This window comes from Pelmatolapia mariae, linkage group LG20 (genome assembly GCF_036321145.2).
Source record: "Pelmatolapia mariae isolate MD_Pm_ZW linkage group LG20, Pm_UMD_F_2, whole genome shotgun sequence".
NCBI classification, from domain to species: Eukaryota; Metazoa; Chordata; class Actinopteri; order Cichliformes; family Cichlidae; genus Pelmatolapia; species Pelmatolapia mariae.
Window position 1 is genome coordinate 4,470,441 of NC_086244.1, and position 21,996 is coordinate 4,492,436.

Consider the following 21,996-nt stretch of genomic DNA (forward strand, 5'->3'; position numbering starts at 1 on the left):
ACAGTCCAGTATGTCATTAGCCTTCCTAAGGACATGCCTGTTATAAATGACCCAAAGCACAGGCTGTCTCCTCTCTGAGATATTACTGGCTTTTCTTACAAGACTGCCCAATCTATTTTACCAAATAGTAATTAAAAAGTAATAAAACATCTGTAAAACGGAGATCTTGTCTAAAAACACTGACTTGCGCAGATCTTTACTATAAAAACGAGTCAACGAGTAATTTCCCGTCTTGGCTGTTCATTAGCTCTTCAGTGGTGGGGTGGAGTAGCTGCCGTTTAGATATATATATTTCAGATTTTCTTTACATATTTCTGTACGAGATTATTGAACTACCATCTCTCTCCCTTTTTATAATATCTCTGGGGAAATACTGTCGTAATTTTCAAAAATAGCTTATAGTCGACATACAAATTATAGTAGGCAAAGAAAACACTTCAAATAAATTAATAGAAGTCTATAATTACACTCCCTTGTCAGTCATTTTGCTTTATTTTTGTATCTACTGAAGGTAACAGGCTAACCTTAGCTTAATTATCGTGTGTTATCGCAGGATTTTTTTGTTTTAATGATGGCGGGTTGTCTTCAGCCCGGTCGGTCTGGGTTTGATGTACGATCATGTGATGAAGTTTACATGTGGAAGCACGTCTGATAGATGAAAGCTTGATGAGAAGTGACAGTGGATGGTAAATGATCTCATTTTTTTAAGAGCATACCTCCTCATCTGTCTCTCCATCTTCGCCTGCAGTTATTCCAAAGGGAATTCTTCTCATTTCCCCCCGTTCCTTCCTGCTATGTTCCTCCTACTCTACATGCACCTTTCCATTAATTCTCCAATCTCACTTCCCATTCCCTTCCTTTATCATTTTTCTTTTCCTTCCTCCGTCCTATTCCTTTCACCCCCAATATTATTAAAGCAGAATGTGGTGGAGGAAGTGCTTTTACTTAAGAACTAAAATGATTTCCTTAAGCCCGGTTATAATATGGCCAGGGGTGTGTCCATGCTGTGGGCACCAACCCACTGAAATTTGATTGCAACCTCAGGCCACTAAGTACAAATATTTTTTTTTATACAGCATACCATTTATTTTAAAGCTCAAGGTATTTTTGGCTGTATCACTGTGTTAAATCAAACTCCGCTATCAGTGTAGACTTAAAATAAAACAATCTCTAACTGCATCATTAAAGCAAAATCCATGTTAATTAATCAATTATGGTCCAATAAATTAATGTATATTTGATTCTGCAGCACGAGTTCTTTGACTATTTTGATTGCCGATATTTTTGTACTGTTATTACAATAAATCACTTTAAAAAAGTAAAACGTCTGAATATTTCTGTCAGTACTTGATGAACAATTATTTCGTAGTTATTCAAGTTATACAATGAAACCCAGTATTTTCATTCCATTCATTCTAAAATAAACACATACACGTAAAACTATATTACAAATATTCTACATAATACATCCCTATGTGTGCACTATATTGTGCTCTCCCGTTTGGTGATGTAGAGATCTCATGTGGAAAATACAATGCCTATGGACCATGTCAGTCTTCTAGACAACATCCTGAATGGAAAACAAGAAGAACAACAAAAAGATAGGAGGCTACATTCGGCCACAGTCACTACTCGCTAGTGATGGGATTTCCGGCTCTTTTTAGAGAACCGGCTCTTTCGGCTCGGCTCACTAAAAAGAGCCGGCTCTTTCGGCTCCCAACCGGCTCTTCAGGTTGTTTTGTTACTTTAATTAATTTATTATTAACAACAATATAAAATTATGCACAAAAGGAATTACTAATGTAAAAAAACATCAACGTGGTTTTATTTATATATGTTTATATATAAATATATACGGTGGCCCCTAGAGACAAATCACGTACAAACTCCAAAAAGCACGTACAAACTCCAAAACACATTTCTAGCGTTAACTGAACTTCCAAATCAGAGCTACCTAGATTGAAAGCATATGTGTATTGTTTGTGTATTTATACACAAGCACTCATACATATTCAAATAATTTAAAAAAATGTTCATTTACCTGTTACTACCACACACCAAATCCGGTCGTTGGTACCTCCTGGCTTGTGTAGCCACTAGGTAACAAAAGCTCAACACTGCGCCAAGCATCCTGGAGCACTTCTGTTGTGTTTTGTACGTGCTTCGGAGTTTGTATGTGTTTTGGAGTTTGTACGTGTTTTGGAGTTTTTACATGTTTTGGAGTTTTTACGTGCTTCGGAGTTTGTACGTGCTTTGTCTCTAGGGGCCACCGTAAATATACTTTTATTTATTCACTCCACAAAAAATGTAATAAATAAATCATATAATACAAAAACCAACTAACTTTTAACTATTTAAATTTTCAGCTTTTTCCTTTTAAACCAATTTAAAGTGAAACAACACAAAACACTGCAAACCACAACACAATTAAATATAAATTAAAATATGAAAACAAAAAGAAGATGCATATTCTCTGTCATATGGGCCTGCATGAATAAACTTTCTGAATCATTTATCATCCGCAACTGAAAATAGTTGTGGATGATTACTATACCTTTCTAGTGTGACGTTGTTGTCCCTCGCTCTCTTTCTCTCTCTTTCGCTCCGGCTCTGTTCCTGTGCTACTGCAAGTGTAACTACCGCCCCTCCCCCCTCTTCCCAGCGCAAAGCACAAGGCTCGCGTGCGGAGTGAAGCGGGAAAAAAGTGCGAGAGAGAGGGTGAGAGAAAGAAGAAAAAAAAAAAAAAAAAAAAAGGAAAAAAAAAACCCCACAGCTCCCAATAAGGAGCCGGCTTGCGTCGTTCACTTCAAAGAGACGGCTCTAAGCGCCGTTTCATTCGCGACCGACACATCACTACTACTCGCCAGTCAGCAACCTCCTGGCTACGCCCAGTTGCTAGAGAGAAACTGTGTACAGTGGTCCCTCTCTATAACACGGTTCACTTTTCGCGGCCTCGCTATTTCGCAGATTTTTTTTTTTTTTTTTTTTTTTTTTTTTTTTACAGTGCATTGTGTTCTGCCTCCTGATTGGCTGTAGACCATTGTCAATCAATCTGGTGCCATGTCTTCTGTACACTGTACCGTATGTTTGTAAGTCTTCTCCCCAACCAACACAACAATGTCGACGAAACTTTTTGCACTGTCAAAGGTAACTGTGGGTGCCTTTGGTTTCATTCTATAATACTGGACTTATTTTTCTACGAAGGTTTGAACTTTGAGAGTGTTTAAACAAGAGTGAAAAGTGTGAAAATGTTCATGGCTGTCTGAGAAAAGTATATAAAGTGTGTAGTGAGGGGTTTTACAGCCTGAAAACATCTATAATAATTGTAAAAGTAGGCTACTTCGTGGATTTCACCTATCGCGGGTTATTTTTAGAACAAAACTTCCGCAATAAACGAGGGACCACTGTTTTCACAAAGCGGTTTGAAAATCGTTGCTATGGGCTGCTGGCTGTGACTGGGTTAAATTGGTCACCAATAGAGTGCTGTGTCACAACCTCCTTGGACATTAGCAGATTCCTGCAGTTGTCCATAATTTACATGGAGTACTGTGGCACCCAGCTGCCCTGCTAACTCACCACCAGGCTGTAGTGAAAGCTTAGCAAGTAGTTGGCGTTTGCAAACTATAGGGAACTGTGGCAGTCTGCTACTGACCAAAGCGACAGCAGGGAGATTTTCTTCCAAGACCATACATCTCTGTGAGCAGTTTCACCTGGGACATACAACCCAGCTCGTTAACACCAGTGTGAAATCAAGACTGGCACCAGAGATTTAGAAAGATGGGTTACATTTAAGTTAAAATTTAAAGATAAATTGAGTCATTGCAGCAAAGGCACGCCTTTATCCACAGTGTGGACAATTTTAGCCCCTAGATTACTAATGCACTGCCACTGCAAGGCCAGAAGCAAAGAGGCTATCTGCTGTTCAATGGTGCATATCAGACGACTTGGAAGATATAGGCTGATTTATATAACATTTAGATTGATTGATGTTTTCTGTACAGCCTCTAACTACGTTTCAGTTCAGTTATCCAAAGTGTGAATGTTCACTTTATCAAAGTGTGTAGGGCCTCTGGAAAAGCCTTTGATACAGAAGCTACAAACTCAGTTTGTAACAGTCAGATTAAATGAAATCTGACTGTTTCATTTAAGGCCCAAACTGCCAGCTTTGTCTCACTTAAAAACCAATTAGCCTCGTTTTAAATTTCCCATTCAAATCTGTGGTGATAAAGATCACCTGTACAGGTATAAAAACTGTGAATCATAAGGTTTCCCATCCACTTTAAGTCCACTAAATTTAATCACACAGAACCCAGTGGACACCAGTGGAACTGCAGTTCAACGTACTGCATGAGCAGCTCTTAAAGAGAAACACACACACACACGTTCATGCCGCTGTTGCCAAGCACCTCTGACCCCATAGTGGCATCCCTAGCGACCACAAGGGTTACCATGGGGACAACAGAGCCACACATACTCTGTGTGTGTCCACCAGCTCTGTGACATTAAGACCCAGCAGGAGAGAGAGAGAGGGGAGACACTAAGAAAGCAGACAGGAGCAGGAAGAGAAATACTGACAAGTAAAAAGAAACAAGAATTAAGATCGACCCGAGTTTATTGTCCCGGTGGGAGAAATGTTTCCCAGTGAATTACTCTGAATAACAAGCCAAGTGACACAAAACATAGATCACACAATCACATCTGAGCACTCAGCAGCTCCCAGAAAGCCAATAGACACACGTAAGAAGCTTTAAAAAGACAAAGAGGGAAGGCAGCACACAGAGCACAGCCATGGGTCGGTTTTATTGTAACGCTTAGACCCTGCAGTACTGTACAGACTTACTGTACTATCACTATATATTTTTAAAGAGCAGGAAAAACAAACTATCAAGCAAGCAAGAAATAATACCTCTTTGCAAACAGCTATATAAACTGTACAGACAGCACAGTGAATAGGAAAGAAGAGAATGACGGTTAAAAGTCTCTGAAGTTGTTACAGTTTCAAGGCTGTGGAAGTTGTAGCACTAAATTAAATTTAAACCTAAACATTTGAATTTGAAGAAATAAAACTCTATAGAAAAGGCTTTGCATGCAGTATCTACACTGTACATTTCTTTTTAAAAATGTACAGATTTTTCTGCAAATAAACTCCTCAGAAGTCCGGGGCGGATCGTTTTCACTTATAAATGTGGTTGCCTAGTCATTAACCTGTAAAGGTGCTTTTTGCAATTACGCCTTTGTTTTGAATGTCGTTCAAGCCAAGTCAGTAACTTCAGTTGTGGGGCAGCAATCCAAGCAGAGACACCCAGACCTGCGTCTCCCCGGCCACCTTCTCGAGCTCTTCTGGAGTGTCAGTAAGGCATTCCCAACCCAACCAAGACATGTAATCTCTCCAGCATCCACTGGGTGTCCGGGCCTTCTTCTGGTAGGAAATGCCTGAAAGACCTCAACTAGGAAGTGCACAGGAGGCATCCTCGTCCAATGCTTGAACCATCTAAACTGCCTCCTTTCCATGTGGAAAAGTAGAGTTCCTCCTGAATGGCCGAACTCCTCATTTTATTTCTAACGGAGAGTCTGGCCACCCTTTAGATGAAGCTCATTTCTGCCACAGTCTCCCTTCTTTTAGTTACTACCCACAACTCATGACCATAGCTGAGGGTAGACTCATCAATCAACCGGATACATTGAGCGTTGCTTTTGCACTCAGGCCCTCCCTTTACCACAGCAGAAAGTTTCCACTGGATACTCTGAACCAGTCCATCTTTCAATCTTCAGCTCTCTCCTTCCTTCACTTGTGAAGTTCCTGAAAAAGTTCCCAAAATACTTAGAACTTCTCCACTTGGGGCAACAACTCACTCCGAACCCAGAGTGATCCCTCCGCCCTCGTCTGACTGAGAACCATGACCTCAGACTTGCTAATTCTAATCCCAAACGGCGAGTGTGAGTCACAGATCATTGTTTGTTGAAACCAGCACGACCGCACCATCAGACACGAGCAGAAATGTGATCCTGTGGCCAGTGAAGCTTACACCCTTTACCCATTGGCTGTACTTGGAAACTATATCCATAAAAGTTATGAGCAGAATTACTTGGTCCTTTGTGACAAAGAACAGCCCTGCAGAAGCGCACTGCCCGCCAGGTAAATTAAAAAATTAAGGTTGGAAAATTCCTTTTGACAAAAGGGAGCCTCGAACCAGCTGCTGGATGGTTCAAATTATGGGAGTGTGACACATCAAAGACTCTGCTTAACAGTGAGGAAGCTAATGAGAGGGGGAAACAGATCACTTTCATGTGTGGAGGAAACCACAAGTACAGACGTCCCACCACCTAAAGAAAAGAGAAAAGACGACCACTCTTATGGTTTCAGCTAGACCGGATATGCCAACAGTCCTCAGCCTCATCTTTTGGTAGAAGTTAGCTTATGCTAGTATTGTGCCAAGAAAGCTAAACTACACACACCAGCAGCTACTAGCCTGTGTGTGTCTTACAAAACACATATTTGTTAGTGGAGTGGTGACACATTTGCAAAACAAATTATAGGTCCAGATCTTACAAATGTGCTGTGGCCTTCATCTGACTTCAAACTCCAAATAAAATTGGCATAGAGGCTTTTTTGGATGGATATGAATACAGGTGTGCCCTGAAAGGGCAGGTCATTGTTCTTTCTATGCCTATACTCGGTGAATATAACGCTATTTAAAAATGTTCATACCCAGGGGCTCACATACGTGCACAAACACATTACAGTTGAATGCTAAAAGAGCGATGCAACAAATGGCTTAAATGCACACGGTTTTCATGTTTTATGCTTAAAATGTAGTGACTTTGGTGCTTGGGTATTGATGCTTGAGTAGTCGTGTTTGTGCCTCATCTTGGAGGCTCAGTTGTGGCGTGAGTGTGAGATCAGGAGTGTTTGTGAGCTTCAGATGTGACAGGTTGGAGCTCTGCCACTGTACGAGCTGCAGATAAGAGCTGCGTTCACCAGCATCGCCTGTGATTGTCATCTGTGGCGCCAGTGTGTGTTCAACAGCACTTTCTCCTTTCATTTCTTATCCTGCCTGCCTCTGTGTGTGTGAGAGAGAGAGAGTGTGTGTGCGTTACAATGACTTATGATGCTGCTCTCTTGGGCTCAGCTGGCTGCTTTTAATGGAAAATCAGCACATTAGACACACACATCTCTCTCTCTCTCAATTGGTCTTGGTATTTCACATATTTCAGCTGTGTGGTCATCACTTTAACACACACACTCAATGTACTTATGTCTTTGCGAGGACTCTCACTGTATAAAAGGGCTTCTTATCTTAACCATCGCAATCTAAACCTGAATCTAATCTAGCCTCCCAGGCTGAAAAATGAAGCCAATGAGACAAAAACTGCAGTTCCTCTGACGGCCACTCGCTCCACAAGTCTGTGCCCACAGACTCTTGGGTTGAAATTCCCATTTTTACTGCAGAAGTAAACATGTTTACAACCTGCTTTTGGTGCCTTTGAAGTATTTTTAGACTCAATTTTCCAAAATATTTCCCCTAAATATCCACATTTTAACAAAAATGTCCTACTTTGGTAAAAACAACACATTTTGAAATGATAATTTTCTAAAAATGTACTCTTGAAAAATATGCCAACTTCACTAAAAGCTGCCACTTTTCCAAAATTTCTACATTTGCACAAAATGTCCAACAAAATTTTCCCCATAAAATCTTTGCTTGGCGTTGATTCACTTTCCCAAAATATCTCCACTTTTCCAAAATGTGCCCATGTGATAGAAAAATCTACTACTTCTCTAAAAAGGACACATTTTAAAAGCTAAATACATTCAAAAATATCCCCACTTTTCTAAATTTTTGCAAAATGTGTAACCAAATTGTCTTACACAAAGGATGAATTCCAAAATGCCGTCACCTTCAGAAAACTATCACTTTTCTCTAATGTCCCACTAAATATGAGGATCCATCCATCCAATCTCTTCCGCTTATCCTTTTCAGGGTCGTGGGGGGGTGGAGCCTATCCCAGCTTTCACTCGGTGAGAGGCAGGGTACCACCAATCACACCCACATTCACACCTATGGGCAATTTAGAGTCACCAATGAACCTAACCCCACTAACTACTAGATATGAGGATATTTTAGGAAAATAGCAACATTTTTTGAAAATGTGTCTTTTCCAAAAATAACGTTTTCTTTAAAAAAATTGTTGTATTTGTCCAAATATCTCCAATTTCCTGAAATGCAGTTGTTTTAAAAGCGCTTCCAACTTTCAATAAATGTCCACATTTTCTGTTTTACAAAACAAAATTCTTCATTTTTTACAGAAAATGCTCCACAAGCCCAGTTTTTAGAGGGGACGTAGGGCTTATAATGGCCTCATTGTGAACTAAATGTCCTCAACTTTTGGTAATTTCTTTTGATAATTTTCACTTTCCAAATGGAACTTTACTTCCCACAAAATGTCCTCACGAGGTCTGAAATCCAATTCAGTCCTCACAAAGACACAAAAGTGCTCGCACTTATGAACAATGAGGCCGTTCTTGCAGCTCTGCAGAAAAGATCATTTTAATATCAGTGCTTTATTAATTACAGCCCTGTCTCTGCTTCCGTGTGTGTGTGTTTCTGTGTGTGTGTGTGTGTTTCTGTGTGTGTGTGTGTGTTTCTGTGTGTGTGCGAGTTTCCGTGTGTGTGTGTGTGTGTGTGTGTGTGTGTGTGTGTGTGTGTGTGTGTGTGTGTGTGTGTGCATGAGGTAAAAAGCCGTAAAACTGTGGTTGGATGGTGAAATATTTTTTGCTGAGGATGGAATATTGACCTGAAACCGTTTTGACTTAATGAAATTTGTTAATTTTGTGTGTGTGTGTGTGTGTGTGTGTGTGTGTGTGTGTGTGTGTGTGTGTGTGTGTGTGTGCGCAGCAGACTCTGTCCTGTAGTGTCATACAGGAGGTTTTTTTACAGTAGATGTTTTTGCTGAAGTAAGATTATAGAGCTGCCACATCTTAATTAATCTGTGTGTGTGTGTGTGTGCGTGAGTGTGTGTGTGTGTGTGATGTAAGTTAATGAAATGAGCAGCAGACCAGAGTCATTAAGACACATTGATTTTCAATCTTTCTGAAAACCCGACTTCGGTTTCAGCGACTGTGTGTGCGGCTGTGTGACGTCAGATTATCTGGTGCCTTTGGAGTCGAGCTGACATATTCAGGACACAGCCTCTCTGTCTTTTCAGCAGCATGGGAGATGAAGTGTATTGTTCAACACACACACACACACACACACACACACACACACACACACACACACACTCACACACACACACTCACCCTCACAGAGGTTATATTTTTTAGATTTTTGTTCCATTAACACCCCACTGTTTATCTCCGATGAGACCGGCAGGTAGATCAGGTTCCTATCAGCTCTAAGTCCATTATGTTGTTTCTTTGACAGTGTTTTGTTGGTTACCATAGAGACCTGCAGCCGCCATGACAACACCGATCCAGTATGTGTGTGTCTGTGTGTGTGTGTGTCCATTTTCCATCTTTTTCTTTAAAGCAGCACCATCTGTCCTCAATTTCTCTGAAGAGAAACTGTACAGATCTTACCTGAAGTAACGCCGGCTGTAGAAACATTAGCTGTGGGACTTTCACCATATGCTGCTGTAGCGCCTTTACTTCATGTAAGCTGTAGATAAAATGTGTTATTTTCAGTAATATTGTTACATACTTGCAATCTGCCACAACCTCAGTACCACGGACATAATTAAGAGCACATTTAAGATTTTTTTTAAAAGGCTTCCTGCTATTTAAATGGATGTCGCTATGATGCGCACCAATTACCTAAACAATGACTGCAGTTAAGCAATACTTAGGGCCTGCATTCATCTTCTCTAATGGCTATCCTGTCTCAGGCACATGTCTGCTCAGATCCCTGAAGATGGATATCTGTCTGCTGTATGGTATTTGCCATTACTGTGTTACTTAATTCTTTAAAGTCTACATGCAAAGCAATTTTCCTGTTGTGCGTTGCTTTGGTCACTAGTGTACCCCGTCACAGGGTTCAATGCGGCACACCGGACAGTTTATTAGACCCTGAAAAGTCTGCAGACAGTATTTAACATGAAAATATAAAATACTGTCGGTGTTTCCTGCCAACAACAGCTTAACTTTTGTGCTTTTGTAGTTACACTGTGATTTTTATTAACATGTAATAATATTAGAAATGTAGAGACATGGAAGTATTGAAATGAAACCAACACGTGGAAAATTCATGTCCAGAAACACAAATTAATAGACTAGACCAGCGGTCCCCAACCCCCGGCGTGAGTCGTTTGGTACCGGGCCGTGAGAGTTGAGACTCGGGTGTGAAATTTATGGTTTTCAAGGTTTTTATCGGTTTTTATCGGTAACTCAGTTTCCCTGGGTCTTTTCCCATGTCTTATGAATAAATCTTCGGTTTTTTTGGTACCGGCACTGGTTTTATTTTGTTGTATTTATCCGCGACACCTTAAAGGCTGGTGCGTGAAAATATTGTCGGACTTAAACCGGTCTGTGGCGCAAAAAAGGTTGAGGACCGCTGACCTAGAGGTTGTGACTATTTCACGACCTGCTGTGAGTCCGTGCCAACCCTCCATTGGCACTCCCTGATGGCAGTGGTCTCTTTCAGCAGGATGAGGCTCTCAGCGAACATGACAAGGAGTTAAAGTTGCTGCCTCAGCCTTTCAGTCTGATTGAACTTCTGTGAGGTGTGCTGAGGAAAAGAAAAGTCATCCAGTCCATGGTGCCTCACATGATAACATCCAGGACTTACTGTAAAGTCTCTAAAACATTGGCACCTCCGGAGGTCTGTGGAGTTCAGAGTTTGATGGTTCAGAGTTGTTTTTGGAGCAGGAGGGTAGTTTTAATGTTTGTCTGACTGGTGGAGTAAGACAGGAATACTGACTGCACTGACACTTGTGTGAATATCAGCTGTACTCATATTATTACAGTTGCCAGTGTGGTTATTGAACGCTGGCTTCAGTTTGCATTTATAAGTATATTTTATCTGCATATACAATCATTTGCATTGTTTTTTGTTCTTCTCTCTTCTCTACATCTATTTGTTCTTCTCCTCCTTTAATTAAAATTTGTTCCTGCTGCTTCCCGTTAATTAACACAGAATCAAATTTTCCGTTTCCCAATTAAAACGTGCCATACTTAAATTACTCCCCCTCTGTGTCTCTGCAGTATTGGTATGAAGGGGACGAGGCTGGTGATCTCCCGGTGGATTTCTCCATTGTCTGGGATGGAGATTTCTTCATCGACAAGCCCGCATCTATGAAAGGTAAAACCTGCTAATCAAACTGCTCGTCTTCAGAAATCTGTGAGTCGATTAGGATTTTGTCTCAGTCAGAATAGAACCAGCTTTTATCAGCTTTTATTGTTTTATAATCAGTCCAGTTTAATTTTTAGTTTGTATGGTAAATATGAAACAAATGAGACATCATCAGTAAATATAAACATAAAGTTTATTTAAATGAAACATAAAGAGCTACAAAAGTGTGCGTTTCTGTTTGTCATAAATGAAAACAGAAAGGACAAAAAATGTTTAAATGCTCAATATTTAAAGCCCATATTGGCAATAATGAAAGATTTTCAAGGCGTTTTGTAGCTCAGGATTTTGAGTTATTCTTCCTATTTGCTATGCTCTTAGAGATATTTAACGCTGGGTGTGACCGGGGGCTTTGCAGGGGCTTTGTGGCTCTCTTGAGGTATCCCATTGATTTGGAAATATTTCCATCCTGTAAATCTCATTATTTTTTTTCTTCATAGCTTTTTGTAATATTTGCTTCTGGAATTTGGTCCTTTCATGGTTGAATCCATGCTTCCTTTTGCCAGTGAAACATTCACAGTGTCTGCAGCACAGGCCCAAAGCATGATCGATCCACTGCCATGCTGAACACTTAGAGAGATGTTCTTTTCATGAAATTCTTTTTCTCCAAACACGCCTTTGCTCATACTTCTGTGAACCAAAACATTTCTATTTGCCTTCTAGGAGTTGTTCCAAACATGCATTTAAGCCCTTTAGATGTTCGATTGCAAACATCTGGCACTGAAATTTGTGTCGAACAGAGATTTGTTCTTCCATGAAGCTTGCATCGATGCGGGTTAGCTGCTCAGCAGAACAGAGCGACACCGCTCCAGAGTTTGCTTCCTGAAGGTCATCAGTCAAACTTCTACAAGTTGTTTCCTCTGAACTTGCAGACCTGAACTTCCACTCGCCCGTTCCTGCAAACATTCATTTTCTTCCAGTGTTCTCTTGCTTTGGGGCCATCATGTAATTTTAGCAGCTTCGAGCAGCTGATTGCTGCTGATTGTCGGGACAGAGTTTGAGTATTTATAGCACAGGTGTCAAACTCATTTTATATCATGGGCTACATATATAACAAATTGATCTCAAGGGGACCAAATCAGTAAAACAATGCTGCTATAAGCTATTTTTAAAACTTCACACTCAACTCTCACATTTAATGAAGCAAAGTTTTACCAAACATGATAAACAGCCTGAGGAAGAAAAATAAGTATAATTTAAACAATGTATTATGAAAGTATGTGCACTTAGTTTGGTAACTTTGTGAATAAAAAAAATATCATTAAAAAAAATGTCTCAGCCTAACATCTTTCAGTTTGGAATAGATTATTGTCTGTATCATTAAAAGCCCATAAACCTGCAGATGATTTAGACCTCTGGCTTGGATGAAGTTAAACGTTTGGAAAACCATTCGGATCAATCCGTCTTTTCTTAATGATTGTGACAAAATCCCAAAAAGCCTGCTTTACTTATCTGCAAGTTTCTTTAAAAATTCATCCAGTGGGACAGGTTAACCCCTCGGTGGGCCCACCACAGTGACTGTGATCACACCACATCCCCAACAAACTAATTAAACTGTGAGACTTGGATAAAGTTATGGGACTAAATGGCAAAAGGCAAAAATAATCAACAGATTTTTCTTAAACTTTCTGCTTTGTGAAAAATCAGCTCATGATATCTTCACGCTGACAGTAGCAAAAATGCACATACGACTGTTCCACCTGTGATACGCTGTGTTTGGCTGCTGTCTGATCAAACGTGTGCTGTCTGTCAGCGTTGCTGTACAAGTGTGAGGCTCAGCGCTCCAGCTGTGGTCAGTGCCTCAAAGCTCCAACTGCCTTCGAGTGCGGGTGGTGCACCGAAAGCAGGAAGTGCCTCCTCCGACAGCACTGCCCGTCCCCCGAACAGAACTGGATGCACTACACCCGACACAACCTGCGCTGCAGCCACCCACGCATCACCAAGGTAGGGAATCAAACCTGCGACTTGCATGGTGCAGGGTTGTCAGTTCACTGAGATGGACTGAGACTAATCAGTACTGGAAGCCCTCTTCGAATGATCGCAAACAACCAATAATAAAAGAATTTACCCATTTTGGCCTGATTTTACATTTCTGCCATTACATAACAGTTGTGTGCTAGAACGAGGCCTTTGCACAATACTACACAATGCTGTTTGTCCCAACTAGTCACCAGTGATCCTAGTCACCAGAACACTAATACATAAACAGTCTAATAATGTTGGCTTTTTGCATGTTTTGAGTCGAATATGTTTTAGAAGATATTAAAGGTTAAAGGTTTAGAAGATGTCATGTGTGTTGCTTTGCTAACAGATGTTCACAATATTTTGTCTTCCTTGTTTATGTCAAGGAAAGTAACACAACGCAACACAATTGATCATAAAATTAAAACAACTAAAATGACCTTAAAAAGACCCTGAGGGTGTACGCTACCATCCCATAGAAACCTGTAGATGTATTGTTTAAGTTTATGCTGTTTATTAAAGGATAATCACTGCACAGACATTTTTATCATTTGTGTCTTTCTCTGTTTTGAAACCTATTTAAATATAACTTATTGAGACAACAAGAAAACATGGACGGACAGTAAGTGGCAGCTGCAGCAAATCAAGAAACAGATGTCATGTGATCTCTAAGAAAGGATTGATCTGCTGCCCCCCTTCCCCACAGATCAGTCCTGTGACAGGACCCCGGGAAGGAGGGACTCGGGTGACAATCGAGGGGGAGAACTTGGGTCTTCAGGTGAAGGAGATCGCCCATGTTCAGGTGGCGGGAGTCCGCTGTAACCCCATCCCCTCGCAATACATCAGCGCAGAGAGGTTAGTGGCGTTAGCATGTTGGTATGAGGACACGTTGGAGTGTGTGAGTCTGACCGTCTCTCTGTCTGCAGGATCGTCTGTGACATGGCCGAGGCTCTTCTACCTCACTCTCCAGGCGGTCGGGTAGAGGTCTGCATCGGCTTGTGCAACGAAGAATATCGAGCTTTCTCCAGTGACACGTACGCCTTCGTGGTGAGTGCTTCAGCATCCTGTTGGTGTGTTTACGTGCACTAAAGTTACCATTTCGGACTATTTGTGATGGAAACTGAAAGTTTGAGTTATCAGGATTAGATTTCGTGGAATTTCAGACTTTCTTAAATTTAAATCTTTAGGCCTGCCTTGTCTTAACAGCGCATGGAGGAAGCCGAGTTAATAATAATGGACTATAAATTATCATACAGTGGAAAATCTCCTGTATGATACTTGATGTTTTTTATTCTTTAATGTACCACCGCTGTCTTTTGTGTTTTATTCTCCAGAGCCCAACTTTCAGCCGTGTCCATCCAGAGAAGGGACCGGTTTCTGGGGGAACAAGACTGACGGTGATGGGTCGACACTTGAATGCCGGCAGCTCTGTCACTGTCTACATAAACAAGGAGGAGTGTCTGTTTGTCAAGTTAGTTGGGATCTCTGGACTCTGACATGCACCCAACAATATATCTGTTGGTAAATAATAACCAGATGCAATGATATATCTCTCTTTCTCCACCAGACGAACTGATCGGGAGATAGTTTGCATAACTCCCAGCTCCACGTCAGGCACCGGCGAAGCTCCCATCCGTCTGAAGATTGATAGGGCCGAGGTTACAAGCACAGATACCAAGTACACATACACGGATGACCCAACCATCACCAGCATTGAACCAAACTGGACCATCCTCAAGTAAATCCTCCACATTCTCCTCATCACTAATCAAATACTCAATCACGATAATGGATCTGTAACCTATTCGTCTGTTATCTGTGCAGTGGCAGTACGCTGATAACGGTGACGGGAACCAACCTGCACACCATCCAGGAGCCCAAAGTCAGAGCCAAATATGGAGGAGTGGAAACTAACAATGTAAGAACAAAACTCTGACCTCAGTTATTCCCAAGTTCAGGATCGGGACCTTAAACTGTACCGCAGCACTTATTGGTTTTATGCTCTGAAATACAATAAAGGTTATTGGAGTTTTGAGGAGATGAAGTTTGTTTGTGAAATGTTTTAAAGCTCACAATATTCTGAAGTTTTAAACCAGTTTCAGCTGCGACCTTAGCCGTCAGCACTCTGCAGTCACCCTGCATTCTTCGTCCTAACCGGACTTCATGGTTTTCTCTCCAGTACTGCACTGTAGTCAATGACAGCACAATGACATGCTTGGCTCCTGGTCTGGTCTACACTAAACCCGACCCACCAGAGGGGGCGCTGCGGCCCGATGAGTTTGGCTTCATCTTTGACCAGGTATCGCTCACCCACAGCAAGCAGCGGCTTCTACTTTATCATAGTACAAGCTTATGACACGCACAAAAGAAAAAAAAACTGAATCACACAGATCAGAGATAAAAACACACGCAGAGCATTTTTTCTCTTTATGACATGTTAACATTACATTAATATTTTCATCCTGTGCAGGTGTCCTCTTTGCTGGTGCTTAACTCCACCCCCTTTACACACTACCCAAACCCAACCTTTGACTCCTTGGGAAACTCTGGGATCCTCGAGGTTAAACCAGGGTCACCCATCATCCTCAAGGTTTGAGTTCTCAAACTTGATGCAATCCATATTCAAAGTATATGTGTGAATGATCCAGCTAAACTTGTCTGTGTGTTTCAGGGTAAAAATTTGATCCCTCCTGCCCCTGGTAACAACCGCCTGAACTACACAGTCCTGATTGGAGAGTCACCCTGCCTTCTAACCGTGTCAGAGAACCAGCTGCTTTGTGATTCACCAGATATTACCGGAGAAAAGAGAGTCGTGGTGAGTAATCTCCTCTTCATTCTTACCTTAACCTCAGTGATTCATAGAAAACAGCAAGAAATAATCAAGAAAGGTTACAGGACACAGGAAAGGGAAGTTTGTTACATTTTGTTTTTAAAGTGAACAAAACTGTAAAATACAAAGAGGAAACACACAACTACAAAGCAAGAAAAGAGAGACAAGAGACCATAACATACAAAAATGAGACAACACAGTCACTGAAACCAGAAAAAACAGACAACAAAGATACAAAAAAGACCTGAAAAAGGAAAAAAAACATTATAAGGATGCTTCAGACTACACAGAGATTTAAAAAATGGCCAAAACAAAAAACAGCCACAATGACCACAAAGAGCAAAAACAATCAAAGACACCAAAACGGATTCAAAAAATGACCATAGAGACAATAAAAGGGACAAAAACAGGTAAAAATCTCTGCAAACATCAACTTTATATAACAGAAAATGAACCAACCATGAAGCAGGAAATCAATAGATCAACTTATTACAATTTTGTGTTGGTGTATGTAAGGGTATTTTTTATGCTGAATTTATTTCCTGACTGAGCTTCCAAAAAGCTTTCTGTCAGCTTTTTCCAGACCTTTTAAGAGTTAATGTCTAATGTGCTTATTTCACCACAGAAGCCCCACCTATTTATTGTTTATGTCTTTTGTTTACGAGGGGCAGCCAATGAGAAGAAAGTTGGCTTACAGGGAGAAATGAAAGACACCTAAAATTGGCTTGTTATAGCTAGTAGGTGAACTCAGTATGTGAAAAATAAGGATTATTTTGAACTGTGAATAATAGAAAGCTACTTTAGTACAGTGGAATTATAAAGCTGGATATGAGAATAATAGGTCTCACTCATATTTTTAAGGTTTTTTGAATACCTGTAAGTGGATTTGGCTTTTCTCCTCGATCTACCAGGATACACTAAAGTATCACATGAAAAACAAGCCTAAAATAGCTTTGATGTGACTTTGTCTAAGTCATAGACACTGACTGTGTTTACATGGACTTGAGTATCCTGGCCGTGAACCACTTTTTGAAGGGAGAACAGAGACAGGAAGAGGAGGAGTAGGAGGATAAGGAGGAAAAGGAGGGGGTCTTTATAAAGGTGAAAGTCATTAAGTGCAGCCGCAGGGAGTCATGGGTAATTGGTTCGATATCACATATCATAGAGTGACACACACACGCACACAGAGTAATGTTTCCCTGACTTCAGAGGACATTGCACTGCCTTACACTCATTTCCTGAAGACTAAATTTAGCCCAAGCTTAACCATACATAACCGACAAATACGAAACAAACAAAAGCAAGAACATTTTCAGATATATGAGAAAAAAAATGTAATTAATAATAAGAAATAATCATTTCTTTACACATAAATGAGATAGACACAGCTCAGCCTGTGGAAGAAATGAATAAACTGTTATCATTTAAATGATTTACCTTATGGGGACTTTTTTGTCCCCACGTAGTGGTTTTGTACATACATTCATGTCCTCACAACACCATGTATACAAACACACACACACACACAGAGCTCTTCAAAGTGAAGTTGGTATCAATGAACAGAACCTCCTACGAGACAAACTATTGATATATTATTAAAAGTATCGATTATCATTTCAGAATGCCTCCCTCCCCTCCGGCGTCTGTTCATATCTTCTGTATCATTTATTTATCAGTTTGTTCATAGTACCTTCATCTGTTGTAGAATCGATATTAAAAGGCTGTAAAGAGGAAACACTTTAATGAAACATTAGTACCAGAGACAACAAAGATAATGAAACACGTATAACATGAAGATCTATCTGTGTGTGTGTTTATATATTAACTGTATAATTTGTTACAATTTTGTCTCTTTAAAAAAGACTGAAAATCTGTATTCTCATGCAACAAAGTATCATTACCAAAGTTACTGTGTAACATCTGCACAGCATTTAAAACTTTACAGTTTTTCTTTAACCAAAGCTAAACTGTGTTAGTTATGAACCATTTAACAGAGTAATTTAAGGGAGGAATTGTACTTAAAGCAGCAAAATGCCTCGATTCAGATAATTCCATACAGTTTTATTCATATTGTGCCAGTTCACAACAGCTTTATATATCGGACGGGTATAAACAAGCACATTAGCGTCTCAGTTATGGGATCATTCGGGGTCTTCTGATCCAGCCGTAAATATAAGATATAAGATGTGCCTGTCTCCTGGACCCAAATTGGGAGCTGTTTCACAGGAGAGAGGCCTGATAGCTGACAACTGTGTCTCCCATTCGACTTTTGGAAACTCTAAATACCTCGAGCAATCCTACAGTTTGAGAGAGAAGTGCTCTAGTGTAATAGTATGATATCATGAGGTCTTTAAGACATGATGATCATTCAGGACTTTGAGAGCTAAAGGTTTTTAAATGTAACTCTGGATTTAACAGGGGGCCGTTAAAAGAGGCTAATATAAGAAAAATATGTGACTTTTTGATCACAGAGTCCATTTCATGAAGCTTTTATGACATTATGAGTCTTTATGGCACTTTGAAATAAGGTATGACAACTGTGAGATAATCAAAAGTAGATAAAAAGTTGTGAAATTGATCAAAAGAAAAAAAAAATTTGATGTTGGGAGGTAACCGTGTCATAAAGCACGTTTTTGTTCTGTCTTCTGTAGATCTTGGTGGGTGGTCTGGAGTACTCCCCAGGCATGCTCCATATCTACTCCGACAGTGCCTTGACGCTGCCTGCCATCATCGGGATCGGAGCAGGCGGAGGCGTGCTGCTCATCGCGATCATCGCAGTGTTGATCGCTTACAAGAGGAAGACCCGTGATGCTGACCGCACACTCAAACGCCTCCAGCTGCAGATGGACAACCTGGAGAGCCGGGTGGCGCTAGAGTGCAAAGAGGGTGCGTTCTGCCTTCCTTCCTTACCTCCAGTCCTTCCTTCTGTGGTGATTTGTTTTAATGTTCTTCTTCCTCTCGCAGCCTTTGCGGAGCTGCAGACAGACATCCAAGAACTTACCAATGACATGGATGGAGTGAAGATTCCCTTCTTGGAATATCGGACATACACCATGAGGGTCATGTTCCCAGGGATAGAAGAACACCCCGTCCTCAAAGAGCTTGACGTACGTACCATATGGCAGGATGTTCGGATCTTTGAGTCTCTGGTCTCTGGATCCACAGCCGCAATTTTTCCCTGATCATAATAACAGGGTGTGGCAGCAAATCAGCCCACAGGTGGAAAGATTTTCCTAAACTTAGTGAGCTATAATTTTCAGAGATTAGTTTTTCTTCCCTCATTGTGGATTTATATTTAAATTATTTCTGTAGATTATTACTGTTTTTTTTAGGTTTATTCCTATTTATTTCTATTTTTTAAAAAAGACAAAATCTCCTTCTTTCAGGCTTAAACATTTATATTTGTGATGTTTTATTTATATTTATTCTAATTTTATTTAGTTTAACCAGGTTTATTCAAACATTTTATGTTTATTCATATTTATTTCCCCTTTAGGTTTATTGAAATATGTTTAGTTCTGTTTTCAGGTTTTGTTTTCTAATTTGATCAGAACTTTTTCAGTTTTATTGAAGGTTATTCTCATTCATATCTTTAGGTTTATTGTCTGTTGTACAGATTTGTTCATCTTTTATTTTTTATTTTTTCAAGTTTTTTCCTATTTCAGTTTGGTTCTTTGTTCAGGGTTACTTACATTTATTATATTTGTTCAGGGTTACTTGCATTTATTCCAAATCTGTCAGGTTTGTTCATGTTTGTTCAGGTTCATTCTGCTTTTGTCATCTGGTTGAGTTTATTGCTCTTTCCTTCTTTCACCCTCTGGGGCTTATTTATTAAATCCATTTAAATTTATGATGGTTTTTCAGATTAATAACCACTTGTACAAATTTAGTCTCATTTTTTTCCGTCCTGGTTTGGTTAACTTGCCTTGTTCTGATTTATTTTGTTTATTCAGGTTCATTCTGATTTATTTCCACGTTTAGGTCTTAAGTTTTGGGGTGTGTTTAGGATTTTTCTAGTTTATTTAGATTTATCAACTAAATAATGAATTTATATTTATATCACTGTGGATTTATTGATGTTTATTTGGTTTACTGATGTTATCTTTAACCTCTGACCTGACCTCTTGGTGAAACGACTCTCTGTTTGTGTTTAAATAACTAAGTGCACATGCATCTGTTTAGTCTCCAGCCAATGTGGAGAAAGCTCTGCGTCTCTTCAGCCAGCTGCTTAACAACAAGATGTTCCTGCTGACCTTCATCCACACGCTGGAGGCTCAGAGGTCGTTCTCCATGAGAGACAGGGGGAACGTCGCCTCCCTGCTCATGGCTGCTCTCCAGGTATCTGCCACAGTGCTACAGCCTGCTAATTATGCTGGTTACTACACCTGTAGTGATAGCAGTAGAGGGTTGTAAACCTATTATGAGTTGAAAAAATTTAAATAATTGCTGGGCGGTTAAAGTCTTTGTCTTTGCCTCTTCAGGGTCGGATGGAATATGCTACAGTGGTGTTAAAACAGCTGCTGGCCGACCTGATTGAGAAAAACCTAGAGAACAGAAACCATCCCAAACTGCTGCTGAGGAGGTGCGTTCCCTGCTGTTCACTTTAAGTTTGACTGTTTTCAGTGTGAGTGGGTGGTCACACCTGGAATATTAAAGCTGATCTGCTGAATGAATCCACGTCTGGCTGAGTAAAAGCCTGCACTAAATGTGTCGCATCCCATTTCTAAGAGCTACTTCAGAATAAAAGTCCTTGTTTATGAAGCCGGTGTAACAGCCCTGTCTTTCCTCCTTCAACCCCCAAATCCCTGCCTCCTGCTCTCTAACTGACCTCATTAAGCGCTTCCTGTCCAATTTGATGTGACCAATCAGGAAAGAGCAGGAGTTAATGTTTTCACTAATGACCTCCGACCTGTATATATGTGTTTAGGACCGAGTCTGTTGCTGAGAAGATGCTGACGAACTGGTTCACTTTCCTCCTCCATCGATTCCTCAAGGTACACCATCCTCTCTGCTTTTTCCTTCCTTCCTTCCTACCTTTCCTCCTGCTCCCCCTAATTGACCTCATTAAAGTCTGCCTCTCAACTCTGAGCGTGACCAATCAGATCAGAGCTGCAGCTAATTTATTCATAGGGAATGAAGGGGATTGGCTTAAATCCCCCTGATGAGTTTTGAGGATTAAACTGTAGTAATGAACCTGGCTTTCCTCCTTCTCTTCTTTCCTCCTTTTAAAAAAATCTCCCCTCCTTCCCTTCATTTCCTCCCCTCTTCCTGTCCTTCAGGAGTGTGCGGGCGAGCCTCTCTTCATGCTGTATTGTGCCATAAAGCAGCAGATGGAGAAGGGACCGATTGACGCCATCACCGGAGAAGCTCGTTATTCTCTCAGTGAAGACAAACTCATCCGACAGCAGATCGACTACAAACAGCTGGTAACGCACACGCGCACCCACACCAACCAAAATTAAATACAGCAGTTTGAGCTGTGACTGAGTGCAGCTGCGGTGAGAATAGACTGCTGGTTTCACCATATTTTGGTAGTTTTGTTTATTAGTTATAAACCACATTTCCAGCCTTGGCCTTGTCAAGTCATTTCTAGAGAAATTTGATGAAATAAAGCACACGGGCGTTTAAAAAAGACAAAAAGCGCTACATATTTATTCACATTACTTTCCAGTGTAAAGATTTGCGGCTTCTTGAGTGTCATATGTGACTCTATACAGCTAAGGACATGTAAGCTTCAATCATACATCAACTTCACTGCAGTAAGCCAAGTCCTCGTGGCCCATTGACGGCTAAATGCTAAACATTACAGCGTGTCCATAACAACATATTATACTGGAAACAAACTGGGTAATTGATTTT

General features: G+C 40.5%; 1 protein-coding gene across 1 annotated transcript in view; it reads left to right on the forward strand.

The window, feature by feature from the left end:
* plxna3 (plexin A3) overlaps nucleotides 1-21,996 on the forward strand; it is a 147,623-nt gene that overhangs the window by 113,650 nt on the left and 11,977 nt on the right. The window contains exons 14-29 of the mRNA XM_063464401.1: nucleotides 11,201-11,297; nucleotides 13,099-13,289; nucleotides 14,014-14,162; nucleotides 14,234-14,354; nucleotides 14,642-14,778; nucleotides 14,875-15,045; nucleotides 15,132-15,225; nucleotides 15,487-15,606; nucleotides 15,778-15,897; nucleotides 15,979-16,122; nucleotides 18,789-19,023; nucleotides 19,102-19,244; nucleotides 20,320-20,475; nucleotides 20,619-20,719; nucleotides 21,065-21,131; nucleotides 21,417-21,563. Coding sequence (XP_063320471.1) covers nucleotides 11,201-11,297; nucleotides 13,099-13,289; nucleotides 14,014-14,162; nucleotides 14,234-14,354; nucleotides 14,642-14,778; nucleotides 14,875-15,045; nucleotides 15,132-15,225; nucleotides 15,487-15,606; nucleotides 15,778-15,897; nucleotides 15,979-16,122; nucleotides 18,789-19,023; nucleotides 19,102-19,244; nucleotides 20,320-20,475; nucleotides 20,619-20,719; nucleotides 21,065-21,131; nucleotides 21,417-21,563 — 2,193 coding nt within the window. The remainder of the gene's footprint in view (nucleotides 1-11,200; nucleotides 11,298-13,098; nucleotides 13,290-14,013; nucleotides 14,163-14,233; nucleotides 14,355-14,641; nucleotides 14,779-14,874; nucleotides 15,046-15,131; nucleotides 15,226-15,486; nucleotides 15,607-15,777; nucleotides 15,898-15,978; nucleotides 16,123-18,788; nucleotides 19,024-19,101; nucleotides 19,245-20,319; nucleotides 20,476-20,618; nucleotides 20,720-21,064; nucleotides 21,132-21,416; nucleotides 21,564-21,996) is intronic.